General features: G+C 46.3%; 1 protein-coding gene across 1 annotated transcript in view; it reads right to left on the reverse strand.

Annotated features, from left to right (window-relative positions):
- LOC116983517 (NUAK family SNF1-like kinase 1) overlaps positions 1-15,453 on the reverse strand; it is a 67,005-nt gene that overhangs the window by 15,477 nt on the left and 36,075 nt on the right. Inside the window, exons 3-4 of the mRNA XM_033037329.1 lie at positions 11,243-11,394; positions 4,908-4,973 (exon numbers count right to left, since the gene is read on the reverse strand). Of these exons, the coding sequence (XP_032893220.1) occupies positions 4,908-4,973; positions 11,243-11,394 (218 nt within the window). The remainder of the gene's footprint in view (positions 1-4,907; positions 4,974-11,242; positions 11,395-15,453) is intronic.

Below are 15,453 nucleotides of genomic sequence, written 5' to 3' on the forward strand. Positions count from 1 at the left end.
TGCTGCCTGGCCTGTTGAGTTACTCCAAACCTTTGTATTTGCCCTAGATTCCATAATCTGCAGTATCTTTTATTCCCATTCCAGGTTTGGGAATATTAAATATGTAAAGAAATATGTAAACAGCTCTTGCTGTTTGCTGTTCCTGCTCATCCCAATTCATTGTCCATTTCATCAGAGATCAAAAATGGAACATGTCCATGAAGGCAAAATATACTAATATCCAGAAAAGTGAATCAAAGATGATCCTCATCATGATAGATAGCTACCATTGGGTGTGGACCCCACATAAGCCACAGTTACGGAATATTCCTTCCAGCTGGTCTCTACTATCCTCCCCCCCCCGTACAACAATTTGAGGCGGGATCTCATTGAAACCTATCGAATAGGTAGAGTGGATGTGGAGAATAGTGGTATATACTAGGACCTGTGGGCAAAGCCTCAGAATAAAAGGACATACCTTTAGAATGGAGATGAGGATGAATTTCTTTAGCCAGCGGGTGGTGAATCTGTGGAATTCATTGCGCCAGAAAGCCGTCAATAGATATTTTTAAAGCAGAGATTGATAGGTTCCTGATTAGTAAGGGCATCAAAAGTTATTATGAGAAGGCAGGAGAATGGGGTTGAGAGGGGAAAATAGATCAGCCATGATTGAATAGCAGACCAGACTCGATGGGCCGAATGACCTAATATCTTATGGTCTAATTTGTGCAAAAGAAAACGTTTGCCCACAGATCAGATAGTCTTCTACAAGGAAGGTCCTGGGGGGGCCTATGAGGAAAGAAGGTAGTGAATCATGTTGGATAGTTCCCCGAGCAGAATGGCAGTCATTTAGAAGAATATCCGTTCACAAAAACATATGTACAAATATTGAGGGTTTGCATGCTTGATGGCGAGATGGGCTGTCCCTGTCAGCTCCTTCATGCTTGGTCAGAGACTAAACTCCATCACATGCCGGCCTCACGGTGGCTGTGAATGCATATTTGTCAAGGAATTTTGTAAAGAAATGCCGTGGTCCTTGTCAGGGTTCATCCCATACAACTGCTACACAGGATTCTGTGTTCGACAGGATGTTCCCAGGGACACATACTGAGACGAGCATTAACTGCTGCCAGAGGGTCATTAACTCAGCGAGAGAAGCAATTTGGTCTGCCAGAAAATCACTGGTCTCCTGAGTAAGGAGCCTTCCACAACTTAAAGTTGCAGGGAGTTACATTCCAAGGTCCAGGACTACGTGCTAAGATGCAGCCACAGCACAGGCTACATGGAGAAACACCCCTGTTTAAAGCAGGCAAAATGTGTAAGAGGGAACTGCAGATGCTGGTTTCAAACAAAGATAGACACAAAAAGCTGGAGTAACAAAGGCTCTGGCAGCATCTCTGGAGAAAAGGGACAGGTAATGTTTTACCCGAGACCCTTCTTCAGACTGAAGGTCAGGGGAGAGGGAAACTAGAGGTATGAAGAGGTACAGAACAAATCACAGCCAGCACCGATGAGTCAAGAAAGATGGAGCCCACAATGGTCCATTGTTGGCTGTGGACGAGGTGATAATGAAGTGATACAAACAGTGAAACTAGCAGGATGACTAGGGTGGGGCGGGAGGGGGGGGAGACGGAGAGAGAGGGGAAGCAAGTGCTACTTGAAATGAGAGAAATTAGAGAAGGGCAGCATGGTGGCATAGTGGTAGAACTACGGCCTTACAGCGCCAGAGACCCGGGATCGATCATGACTTGGGGTGCTGTCTGTACGGAGTTTGTACGTTCTCCCCGTGACCTGCGTGTGGTTTCCTCCCACACTCGAAAAACGTACAGGTTTGTAGGGGTGATTGGCTTGGTATAAATGTAAATTGTCCCAAGTGTGTGAGGGATAGTGTTAATGTGCGGGGATCACGGGTCGGCACGGACTCGGTGGGCTGAAGGGCCTGTTTACGTGCTGTACCTCTACACTAAACTAAACTAAGACACCATTATTCATGCCACTGGGTTGTAAGCTGCACAAGCGGAATATGAGCTTCTGCTCCTCCAATGTGCATGTGACCTCACTCTGATAGTGGAGGAGGCTCTCTCACTACAAACCATCGCATACTGAAGGGCTGTTTGGTGATGCAAACTATCCAGAAGTAAAACCGTGATGCCAATACAATGTAAATTATATTGTATTAATGTAACGCTCTGACATGAACTGTGAAAGACAATATGTGAAAATACTGCATCATACATTTTCAGATTTAACATTTATATTTTTGGGAAGATTACTTTGCCAACCACTTTTCCCCAAACTTGATCTAATCATGCCCTTGATACCACTGAGAACACCAAAGAACTCCTCCTATCAACTAGGAGCTCAGTGTGATTAGATTTATTATTTTCTCCGATTTAGCGACTGTATTACTGATTAACGCACAGATTAAGAAGGCTCTCAACTCGAAACATCACCCACTCATAGAAACATAGAAAATAGGTGCAGGAGGCCATTAGGCCCTTTGAGCCAGCACCACCATTCATTGTGATCATGGCTGATCATCCACAATCAGTAACCCGTGCCTGCCTACTCCCCATACCCCTTGTTTCCGCTAGCCCCCAGAGCTCTATCTAACTCCCTTTTAAATTGTGGGATTCTCTGCCTTCTGTGCCAGAGAATTCCACAAATTCACAACTCTGGCTGAAAACGTTTTTTTCTTATCTCAGTTTTAATTGGCCTGCCCTTTATTCTTAGACTGTGGCCCCTGGTTCTGGACTCTCCCAATGTTGAGAATATTTGTCCTGCATCTAGCTTGTCCAGTCCTTTCATAATTTTCTATAAGATAACCTCTCATCCTTCTAAATTCCTGTGAATACAAGCCCAGTATTTCCAAGCTTTCCTGATATGACAGTCCCTCCATCCCAGGGATTAACCTCGTGAACCTACACTGCACTGCCTCAATAGTAAGAATGTCCTTCCTCAAATTAGGAGACCAAAACTGAACACAATACTCCAGATGTGGTCTCATCAGGGCCCCGTACAACTTCATCCATTTTACTTGTCAATTCCTCAAAAAATTCTAGAAGATTAGTCAAGCAAGATTTCCCCTTCATAAATCCATTTTCTCCAGAGATGCTGTGGTCAGACACTGAGTTACTCCAGCTTTTTGTGTCTATCTTAAGTTTAAACCAGCATCTGCAGTTCCTTTCTACATGATTAATCTTGCAGGATGAGTAAGTGATCTTTTTCCTTCAAGCCATTGGATTTGTTTTGCTGTTGACCTTTCTGGGTTTGAGAATACAGTCTAAAAATTCATGAGATGAATATTCAAGGTGAATGCACATCTTTACCCAGGGTAAAGGAATTTAAGAACCAGAGGACTTGGATTTAAGACGAGAAGGGAAAGATACCTGAGGGGTAACTTTTTCACTAGGAAGGTGATGGGTATATGGAATGAGCTGCCAGACAAAGTAGTTGAGGCAAGTACTTTAAAAAAAATTAAAATACATTTGGACAAGTACATGGATAGGAGATGTCTAGAGGAATAGTAAACCTTAATCACATGCTAGAAATTCTGAGCATTTTCTTGGATAGTTGGAGAGAATCTGCTGGGTTAGTTCAGGGTAGATGGTTGACATGATTTACTGGAATCAAGAAACAAACTGCTGTAGGAACTCACCAGCCAGGCAGCATCTGCAGAGGGAAATAAACAGTTGACATTTCGAGATGACATCCTTCATCTGGGCTCATGTTCATAAGTGGTAGGAGCAGAATTAGGCCATTCGGACCATCAAGTCTACTCCACCATTCAATCATGGCTGATATATCTCTCCCTCCCATTCTCCTACCATCTCCCTATAACTCCTGATATCCGTACTAATCAAGCATCTATCCATCTCTGCCTTAAAAATATCCATTGACTTGGCACCCATTCCTTCTTTCCAGAGATGCTGCCTGTCCCGCTGAGTTACTCCAGATTTTTGTGTCTATCTTCGGTTTAAACCAGCATCTGCAGTTCCTTCCCACAAAATCCATTGACTTGGTGTCCACTGCCTTCTATGGCAATGAATACCACAGATTCACCACCCTGAATCCTTGGACTGAAAGATTGGAGGGAAAATACGAGGAACCCTGAACAGGACACACTTTCAGAACATTGTATTTCAAATTACTTTGAGCAAAAATAAATTAATCCATCTTCCTTTTGCTCTTTCCCCTATGTCCAATGATATTGGCTGTTCTGCTTAGCAACCTGACTTCAGAAACAGCCAAGCCCTAAGAAGGAATTGTGAGATCTAGGCAGAGCGATGGAAAAGGTTTTAAGGAGACCCGAGGGGCAACTTTTTCCACAGAGAGGGTTGTGCGTTAATGAGTGTGTTGCCAGAGAAAGTGGTAGAAGAGGTAACAACTACAACATTTAAAATACATTTGGACAGGTGCAGAGATAGGAATGGTTCAGCAGGATATGGGCTAAACACTGGGAAATGGGACTAGTTTAAATAGACAATTTGATCAGTCTGAATGATATGGGCTGAAGGGCCTGCTTCCATGCTGTATAACTCCATGATTCTCTGCCTTCACTGATTTATATACTCCACCACAGCGAGAAATCAAAACCAGTTCAGACAGGAATCTCAATCCAGTCAATGTACAAAGTTTGTAGAAAGGAACTGCAGATGCTGGTTTATAACAAAGAAAAACACAGAGTGCTGGAGTGGGTCAGGCAGCATGGGTCGGGACTGCTATATTTATTGCTATATTTATTACTATGAATATATCTGAAGAAGGGTCCCGACACGAAACATCACCCATCCTTTTCCTCCAAAGACACTGCCGGGCCCGCTGAGTTACTCCAACACTTTGCGCCTATCTTCCATGTACAAAGTTGTTAGGCCAGGTTTGGCATCAACAATACAGAGGCAGGAAAACAGTGACAAAAATAAACCAACCTTCACGTTAAGGTTTTCATCGAGGAGAATGTTCTCCAGCTTCAAATCACGGTGCACAATTCCTTTCTGTGTGGGCACAAATATAAGCTTCAGGATCAATGAATTCTCAAGTCAAGCCGAGTATAATGTCATATGTACAAGTAGGGTATGGTGCATGTACACTGAGAAACATACTGTTTACAGCATCACACGCTGATAGACAAACACACAAAAACATAAATTATACATAAATGTAACATTTCTAAATAAAAGATTGTGCGAGGAAACAAAACTTTAGTGCCGAAGACAATTAGATACTGTAAGGAAAACAAGCAAGAGGTGGTTCAGTACTGATGTCAATGGGAGTTTTAATACTAAAAGATTTGCCGGTTTCAGCCTTGAGTGAAAAAAAAGTTAAAATATGAAATCCTAAACCAAATTTAGTCCAGTGATGAGGTGAGTTGTTAATCCATCTCCATACACCCAAGAGATGGAGGTATGTATGTTAAACAGTATAATGAGATTTCACTTTAGAATTAATTAATTAATCTTGGCTCGCCTAGACTATATGAAAGTCAATCGCTAAAGAGAGCTGAGAAGAGCAGCATGGTTGAAGGCTTGTTTGCAAGCCAATATATCTATATAATATTAAAAATCTGTGGCTGGCTGGCTGGCTGGCTGTGTGTGTTTCTGACTTGTGGCTGCCAGCCTTTGATTTGTTGCTACGCCAACGTAAGACCCAGAAACGCCGAGTTTATTTCCATTTCGGTAGAGATTTCACTTTTCATTCCAAGTATCCACTCCTCATTAAATTTGGTCGTGTTTATGTACACATTTTTAATAAAATCCTTCTCCCCCCCCCCCCCCACTCACTCATTTTGTCGCCTCCTACTGGCCAGCGACCATAACGGCTGCTGGCGCCCGCATCTCGCTTCAAAGACGCCATTTAAAAACAGCCGCACTGCTGATTCCTGAGCCGCCTGAGTTGGAGGACCACGTCTCCCGTGGGGGCTACGGGTAGGGAACGGCTGCGTTGGGGGAGCAGACACAACGGGTCTGCACTTGGTCTAGTATATCTATATAATTAAAAGTCTCATCTTCACCACTTCCTGCCTGCGCTGTATATTGATTTTAGAAAAAACGCTACCATATATCACTATGATATTTGGCCATCTTACTCACAGTCCTCCTCCGCTGAGCAGGCCCCGAGGATTTTCCCCATCGATGAAAAATAAAAAAGTTATGAGTGTTTATAAAACCTTGAGATCCTCTCGCTTGTCAATCACCGCAATGGAGGTAACGCCCCTTCCGGGAGGGGGGTGGGGCAGGACTATAAAACCCTGGATTCCCAGACGTGACTCAGTCACTCTGCAAGATCGTGAGGGAGAGGCCACGACTCTCATTCTAAGCTGTGAATCAACTGAACTGTGTACTTGCAATAATGAATTGTTAGCACTTAATGACAATGCCATGAGTTGTTTGGCCTGCTGCCCTGCCTGTGCTTGAAACTGCAATGCTTTATTAGGTCCGACTGTGTTTGGTTCAAAAGTCCCGCTCATTTCGTGACTTCAGCTTAGTGGACATGTCGCGCTGATTGCGTAATTTCCGGTAAGTTCAGAGGTCACGCTGATTGTGGAAGTGCCGCTGACTGCGGAAGCCCCAAAGTGGAGAGGCTGCGCTCAGCTGTGTGAGTATTCAAGAAAGTTTACTACCATATATATGGTGTGTGAGTCAGTGTGTGTGTGTGTGTGTGTGTGTGTGTGTGTGTGTGTGTGTGTGTGTGTGTGTGTGTGTGTGTGTGTGTGTGTGTGTGTGTGTGTGTGTATATGTGTGTGTGCGTGAGTGTGCGTGTATGTGACTGTGTGCGTGTATGTGTGTGTGTGTGAGTATGTGTGTGCGTGAGTGTGAGTGTGTGAATGTGTTTGTGAGTGTATGTGTGTGTTTGAGCGTGTGTGAGTGTGTGTGAGTGTGTGTGTGTGTGTGTGTGTGTGTGTTTGTGTGTGTGTGTGTGTGTGTGTTTGTGAGTGTTTGAGCGTGTGTCTGAGTGTGTGAGTGGGAGGGAGTGAGTGTGTGTGTGTGTGTGTGTGTGTGTGTGAGTGTGTGTGTGAGTGGGGGTGTGCGTGTGTGTGTGTGGGTGTGTGAGTGGGGGTGTGTGTGTGTGTGTGTGGGAGTGGGTGTGTGTGTGTGTGTGTGTGTGTGTGTGTGTGTGTGTGTGTGTGTGTGTGTGTGTGTGTGTGTGTGTGTGTGTGTGTGTGTGTGGGAGTGGGTGTGTGAGTGGGGGTGTGTGTGTGTGTGTGTGTGTTTGTGTGTGGTCTCAGTGACTGAGCTGCAAGACCAAGATAATATTCGGCCCACAATGTACATACTAGCCCTCTGGAAACCAGTCCCTTCGGCCCACAACACCATGCTAGCGCTCTAGAAAGCCCCCTCCCCCACCCACCCACTGGCAAGCAATATTGAAATTGGTGGAGAGGTGGAATATTGCATTGGGGGACCAGCCCTCCCGTGTGAAGCTGGGGCCCAAAGGGTCCCACTTAATCCAGTATTTGTATATATATTATATATATTTATATAATCATAAGGGTTGTGATGGGCTGGGTTTCATGTCTAACGAGAATAACTGCCCATGCAAATGCAGACGTCCCCGATTTGCAAATGGATTTGGAGGCCCAGCTCTGCTGCTGGATTGTCCGTGGGCACCGTGGGACAACGGTAGAGTCACTGCCTTACAGCACCAGAGACCCAGGTTCAATCCTGACCATGGTTGCTGTATGTATGGAGTTTGTACGTTTTCCCGGTGATCGCATGGGTATTCTCCGGATGCTCCGCTTTCTTCCCACATTCCAAAACACATGCAGGTTTTTCGGATAATTGACTTCTGTAAATTGTCCCTAGTGTGTAGCATAGATATTTTGATTTTGGAACTGTCCTCATTCTTCAGGGAACGGGGGTTCCCCTCCCCCACTATAGATGAGGCTCTCACCAGGGTCTCTTCAATACCCCGTAACACTGCTCTCTCTCCTCATCACCCCACTTGTCACAAAGGCAGAGTCCCCCGAGTCCTCACCTTTCACCCCACTAGACGTCACATACAACAAATAATCCTCCGTCATTTTCGCCACCTCTAACATGACCCCACCACTCGCCACATCTTCCCATCTTCCCCCCTGTCTGCTTTCCGCAGAGACCGCTCCCTCCGTAACTCCCTGGTCAATTCTTCCCTTCCCTCCCGTACCACCACCTCCCCGGGCACTTTCCCTTGCAACCGCAAGAGATGCTACACTTGTCCCTTTACCACCCCCCTCGACTCCATTCAAGTACACAAGCAGTCGTTCTAGGTGCGACAGAGGTTCACCTGCACCTCCTCCAACCTCATCTGTTGCATCCGCTGCTCTAGATGTCAGCTGATCTACATCGGTGAGACCAAGCGTGGGCTTGGTGATCGTTTCGCGAACACCTCCGCTCGGTTTGCATTAACCAACCTGATCTCCCGGTGGCTCAGCACTTCAACTCCCACTCCCATTCCGAATCTGACCTTTCTGTCCTGGGCCTCCTCCATGGCCAGAGTGAGCACCACCAGAAATTGGAGGAGCAGCACCTCATATTCCACTTGGGCAGTCTGCACCCTTACGGCATAAACATTGACTTCTCCAATGTCCGGCAGCCCTTGCTGTCTCCTCCCCTTCTCAGCCCTCCCTCAGCCATCTGGCTCTTCCTCTTCCTTTCTCCTTTCTTCTCCTTGCCCCCCCCCCCCCCCCCCCCCCCCGCTACATCAGTCTGAAGAAGGGTTTCGGCCCGAAACTTTGCCTATTTCCTTCGCTCCATAGATGTTGAGTCACCCGCTGAGTTTCTCCAGCACATTTGTCTACCTTTTGAAATTAAACGTCTCTTTTTTAAAAACTTGGAGCATTATAAAATGTTTAAATCTGTCAGATGATCGTAGCTGAGTGTGCCGTGGAGTTCCTTTTCTCATTACAGTACTGCTCCATTTATAGTTTAGTCCAACCTGATGAAGCTGACCTACTGTCCCTGATTTTCTGTCTCGTCCAATAACACACCCCAGTCTTGATGAAGATCTCCAGCATTAAACGAGGGAATCTGCCTCTCTGATCCCGTGCCTAGTGTTAAATGGCCCAGATCGGTGGCCCCATTCATTTCAATCGGGAATACAGGCCAAAGGGAAAGTATTGTTGCAGACAGAAATGCTGTCAGGAGATACAGCAGGGTATAGACCAGCTGTAGAAATGGGCAGAGAAATGGCAGATGGAGTTTAACCCAAGCAAGTGTGGGATTTTGCTCTTTGGAGGAACGGGGTTAGGGGGGGGTGGGTGAATGTAAGAAGGGAGTATACAGTTAATGGCAAGACCCTTAATTGTGCAGGGGGCTCTTGGAGTCCAAGCTCCTAGCTCACTGAAGGGGGTAGCACAGTAGACTGAGTGGGTAAGTATGGTATGCTTGCCTTCATTGCTACGTGCATTGAATAGAGGAGTCAGGAAGTCATTTTGCAGCTTTATAGGACTTTGGTTAGGCCTCATGTGGAGTATTGCGTGCAATTCTGGTTGCCCCATTACAGGGAAGATGGGGAGGGTTTGGAGAGGGTGCAGAGGAGGTTTACCAGAACACTACCTGGATTAGAGTGTTTCAACTAAAGGGAGTTAGATCAATTGGATTGTTTTCACTGGAATGTCAGAGGTTGATAGAAGTATATAAATATAAAGCATATATAGGTTGGACAGTCACACAGGGCGGCACGGTGGTGCAGTGGCAGAGTTGCTGCCTTACAGCGCCAGAGACCCGGTTTGATCCTGACTATGGCTGCTGTCTGTACGGAGCTTGAAAGTTCTCCCTGTGACCTCGTGGGTTTCGTCCGGGTGCTCTGGTCTCCTCCCACACTCCAAAGACATGGAGATTTGTACGTTAATTGGCTTCGGTAAAATTGTAAATTATCTCCACTATGTGTGATGGTGTTACTGTGTGGGTGATCGCTGGTCGGTGTGGACTCGTGGGCTGAAGGGCCTGTTCCCGCACTGTATCTCTAAAGTCTAAAGTAAAGTAAAAGTATTTTTCCCAGCGTGGAAATATCCCAAACTAGAGAGGGCAAAGCTATACAGTGAGGGGGGGGAGTTTAATGGAGATGTGCGGGGCAAGTTTTTTAACAAGGAGAGTGGTGGGGACCTGGAACACATTGCCAGCGATGGTATTGGAGGCAGATATGATAGTGGCGTTTAAGAGGCTTAGATGGGGACATGGAAGTACAGGGAATAAGGGGATATGGATCATGTACAGGGAAATTAACTAAATTAACTTGGCATCATGTTTGGTGCAAACAATGTGGGCCAAAGGGCCTGCTCCTGTGCTGTACTGTTCTATGTTCTATATTTCAGATTTTAGATGGAACTCTAGTGTATTCTTGTTGCTATTTTTATGACTGTATACATCAGGGTAATCTATTGTACATATTGCTAAATAATTTTGTATTTCCCCATATGGAGTGTGCATTTACAAGTCTTGCATGCATATGAGTGCATGTATTATTGGGTATTTTTGATTATACTTTGGTTATATTTTAGTTATAGGTACATTTATGACTATATATATTACTGTGTATTGACTACAGCCATGCAGGTTTGTGTTTATCATTGTGCACATTGTGACATATTTATTGCTGAGTACTTTTATGATTATACTGCTACAGGAAGATATTGCTCTGTGTTGCGTTATAGATGTACTTACATTGTTTGATTTAAGGCTGTGTGCATGTATACGAGACAATAGAATTTGCTGTGTGTATGAACATAGAACATTATAAATATATGTGTAGGAAGGAACTGCAGATGTTGGTTTAAACCGAAGATAGACACAAAAAGCTGGAGTAACTCAGCGGGTCAGGCAGCATCTCTGGAGAGAAGGAATGGGTGATGTTTCACGCCGAGACCCTACTTCAGAGGAGCAGGAGTAGGCCATTCAGCCTCCTGAGTTCCTATGCTCTCGATCAAAAACATGCTGATCCTCGATTGCTAGACAAATATGGCATTAATGGCACAGGAAGAAGGTGGCCTTAGTCCTGCCTGCTTCCCATATCCCTTAATAAATTATTTGTCTAGAGTCTACCTATACCTATCTACTGCCTAAATATTTTCAGAAATTTGACCTCCACTGCCTTCTGAGGAGGAGAACTGCAAAGGTTCACTCGCTGAGTGAAGACATTTTTCCTCATCCAAGTCTTAAATGACTTATCCCATATCCTAAACTGTGGTCCCCACATCTAGAACCCTCTCCCTTCATATATTCTGAATAACGATACTATGACACAGAAAGCATATGAGAATAATACTGGTTAAAATGTGTATTTTTACCTTGTGGCAGTAGTGAATTGCAGAGACGATTTGTCTGAAAGCTTTGCGTGCTTCACTCTCAGAGAGTTTGTGGTGGTCGTTGACATAATCATACAGCTCGCCGTTACTGCAGTAGTCCATAACAATGATAATCTTATCCTTATTTTCAAACACTGCAGAAAAGGACACACACTGAATCTGGATCATTTTTATATTAATCACGAGTATTGTTCGTTATGTGAAGTAGAACATGCTCTGATTCTTGAACATGAACCGTGTTCATTTTAAAATGCATGTGCAACTAAGAGTTCAGCTTATAACTATGGCACAGCAATTATTGAAACCGAAAGTCGCACCATATTCTAGTCAGTGAATCTTGATTTCTATCCTGCTGCTTCCTACCTCCGATAAACATAACTGGGCAATCAAACATAGGCAATCTAATTCCCATGAAAAATAAAACATGAATGAAAATCAGTTTTACAGTATAATTCACGATGCTTCCAACTTTTGTTCTGGGCTTCTCTATAGTCAGTCTGCCATGTCAGACATTAGGGCTTAGGAACATGCACTACACTCCTCGATGTCATTTCCAGGATCCTTGTTCTTGTTGGGCTTGCTTTCACAGTGGCTCTGAAGCCTGATTTTATGTAACTTTCCCAGCACTGGGAATATGGTTGCTTAGGTTCCCTATGGGTTTCCAACCTACCTGTTCTTACACTCTCCGCGGTACCAAATCCATACCCCACAGCCTCTGCACATATCACTGATAGACAAAATAATTCAAATAATTGGAATACATATATGTAATTCTATGTGTGTTCTTAAATGTAATCAAATATTAATCACATTATTAAATATTATTAAAACATTTCAGAACACATCTATAATTACAATTTTACTTCGGATTCACGTGAGTGACTACGTGAAGACCCCGCCAGCACGCGTGCGCGACATAGCGTCTCACACAGTGCAACAGCGACGGGCGGGGATGGAGCGCTCCCGCGGCAAAATTGAAACGGGCCTACAAGGCAAGAAGAAAAATCATATTGAAGTCGTATTCTTCCCCTTGCTGTGCTTTATGTTGCAGCACGTTGGACAAGGGGAAGAAAAAACGGCACCTGGACCGCAGGCTGCTGCGGGGAACCAGGTAGTTCCCAGCAGCCGACAACCATGGACGCCCAGCAGCTCCAGGACCGCAGGCTGCGGGGAACCAGGAAGGTTCCGGCAGCCAACAGCCATGGGCGACCAGCGTTTCCAGGACCGCAGGCTGCGGGGAACAAGGAAGGTTCTGGCAGCCAACAGCCATGGGTGACCAGCGGCACCTGGACCGCAGGCTGCGGGGAACCAGGAAGGTTCCGGCAGCCAACAGCCATGGGTGACCAGTGGCTCCAGGACTACAGGCTGCGGGGAACCAGGAAGGTTCCAACAGCCAACAGCCATGGGTGACCAGCGGCACCTGGACCACAGGCTGCGGGGAACCAGGAAGGTTCTGGCAGCCAACAGCCATGGGTGACCAGCGGCTCCAGGACCGCAGGCTGCGGGGAACTGGGAAAGTTCCGACAGCCGACAGCCATGAGTGACTAGCGGCTCCAGGACCGTAGGCTGTGAGGAACAAGGAAGGTTCCGACAGCCGGGGGCGACCGGCGCAGGCTGAGCCCAGCACCGCGAGCTGTATACCCGGAAACAGCGCAGCGGGCTGGAGGCAAGCAGAACAGGAGTCGGTCCGGCCGATAGACTCGGGGAGACCGGCCAGGAGGACGCGCTGCCCAAGGGCAGTGGAAGTGACCATTGGAGTGGTTACTAACGTCCACTTACCGACTCCAACTCTGCTAAGCTGAATCCAGCGCCATGAGCCATACAGCTCAAATCAGCGCAGCAGGCTGGAGGCAAAGCCCAGCAGGATTCAGCCCGGCCAATCATACTCATCTGAGTCCGGCCGAGAGGACGCGCTGCCCGAGTGCAGCAGAGGTACGCCCGTGACTTGCTCCGGGAGATGGAGCAAGCTCACTATGGGAGTCTTCGCACTCCCACAACAGCACCTTATCGAGGGCTGTAAAATAATGCCTCCCTCGACAGAGGAGAGCATTGTGCACCAGGGCTGGGCTGGTCCTGAAGAAGGGGACGTGGCTGAAGAAAACGGCAGTGTGCAGGGGGTGCAGAATCCAAAGGAGCTACTGGGAGTGATCACCAAAATTACGGATCAACGAAAAGTACCATTGCAGACCAAGCTGGCGGCCAGCATCGACTACCTATACTTCCATCCTCTGCAAGAACAGGTAAGAAAATTATGGAGAAGTATAGGCCTCCTGTGAACTTTACTTCGTTAAAAATGCCTGCAGCAAACAATGTGATCTGGGGGTACAGTGGGACTGGCACAAAAACCCAGGTCAAACTACAGAAGATTTTAAAACTTCTGACACCGGGCATATCATTGGTTGCTCGCCCAGACGATGGTACAGAGATGACGGCAGGATTGACATTGCTCCGCAATACCCACTATGAAATCAATTACTTGCGAGAGCACAGTAAACCTGCACTAAACCCCAAATTTGCAAGGTTGTGCGAAACAGCTGCAACGCAACCAGGGGGGAAACTTGTTTAAACAAGTAAAAAAGCTCGAAGAAGAGTTTAAAGCCGTCAGGCTCATAACAGCGTCATCAGCAACGACAGCACCCCTATGCATCCACCAGCAGGTATCAACACCAGTACGCTGGTGAAAGCACGAAGGTCCTTTTTAGGCCAAGGCCCAGAGCGACCCTCATGGAAAACGTGCCAATCCCGCACACCGGCGCCTCTTCCGCAGAAGAGGCAGAAATTGAAGAAAGGGACGTAACACCGGCAACCAGGGAGGTAGGTGGATCTGGTTCCTTCCAGAACACAAAGGTGTACGACCTGTACTAACGGGGAATGTTACACTTGTTTTGGGAGACATGGAGGGATCATTGTCGATACCTAAAATTTAACTGGATGGGGCAATAATGGCAGAGTACAGCGTTGCCTAATGGTCTAACTTCAGCCCCAAGACTGTTCCCCAAGATATTAAAACTGGCCTTGGCAGTATTAGAAACAAAAACATATTGTCATGGCATATCTTGATGATATATCAATTGTGCGGAAAAACCCTTGAACTAGCTAAATCAGCAGTTTTAGCTACTAAACATTGGGTGAAACTCTGGGGTCATCTCCATCCAGATAAATCTAAGTTGACGGCATCCACAACTATGGACTTTCTGGCATTTACAATTAACGTTATCCATATGTCTGTAACATTGCCAAAGAGTTAAGCAGACTTGGTGGAAGCCTACAACAAAATTAATTATTACAAAATAAACCATCTATTAGACGGGAGAAAAGGGTAATTTGAAAACTAGTAGCAGCATTTCCAGCTACTCAGTTTGGGCCTTGCATCATTAAAGCTCAAAAAGGGCAAAAGTGCAAGAGCAAAAACACCTTGCAGGTCACTTTGATCGACCTATGCAGTTACCAGCCAAAGCAATTCGGAGTTATAATGACGAAAGGGAATACTTGGCATAGTTCCAGCCCATCATTATTAGTAATCATCATTACTAAAAACACTGGGTATTTAGAGATGTTGGGTGCGTTTCATGGGCTAAAAGCCTACTGCTCATAATGCACCATCTGCATGTCCGCATACAAATTGATAACACCACAGTGGTGGCATATATTAATCATATGGGTGGAATAAGATCGATATCATACAATACAATACAATACAATACAATTCAATTTATTGTCATTTGGACCCCTTGAGGTCCAAACGAAATGCCGTTTCTGCAGCCATACATTACAAACAAATAGACCCAAGACACAACATAATTTACATAAACATCCATCACATTGCTGTGATGGAAGGTCAAAAAACTTTTCTCTCCACTGCACTCCCCCCCCCCCCGATGTCAGAGTCAAAGTCAAAGCCCCCGGCGGGCGATGGCGAATTGTCCCGTGGCCATTAAAGCCACGCCGGGTGATGCAAGGTCGCACACCGGGTCTTGGTGTTAGAGCCCCCGGCGCGCGCTCGCAGAGTCCCGCAGCCATTCCAAGCCGCGCGGGGCGGTGCTGTAAGGCCCCGCTCCAGGAGCTCTTCAACCCCGCAACTCGGGCGGGAGAAGTCGCCGTTGCGGGAGCCCGGAAAAGCGGTCTCCCTCCAGGGACCCGCGGGCTCCCGGTGCCGCCCGCCAAACCCGCAGTTGCAGCCACCGAATCTCCGG

Source organism: Amblyraja radiata, chromosome 18, assembly GCF_010909765.2.
Source record: "Amblyraja radiata isolate CabotCenter1 chromosome 18, sAmbRad1.1.pri, whole genome shotgun sequence".
NCBI lineage: Eukaryota > Metazoa > Chordata > Chondrichthyes > Rajiformes > Rajidae > Amblyraja > Amblyraja radiata.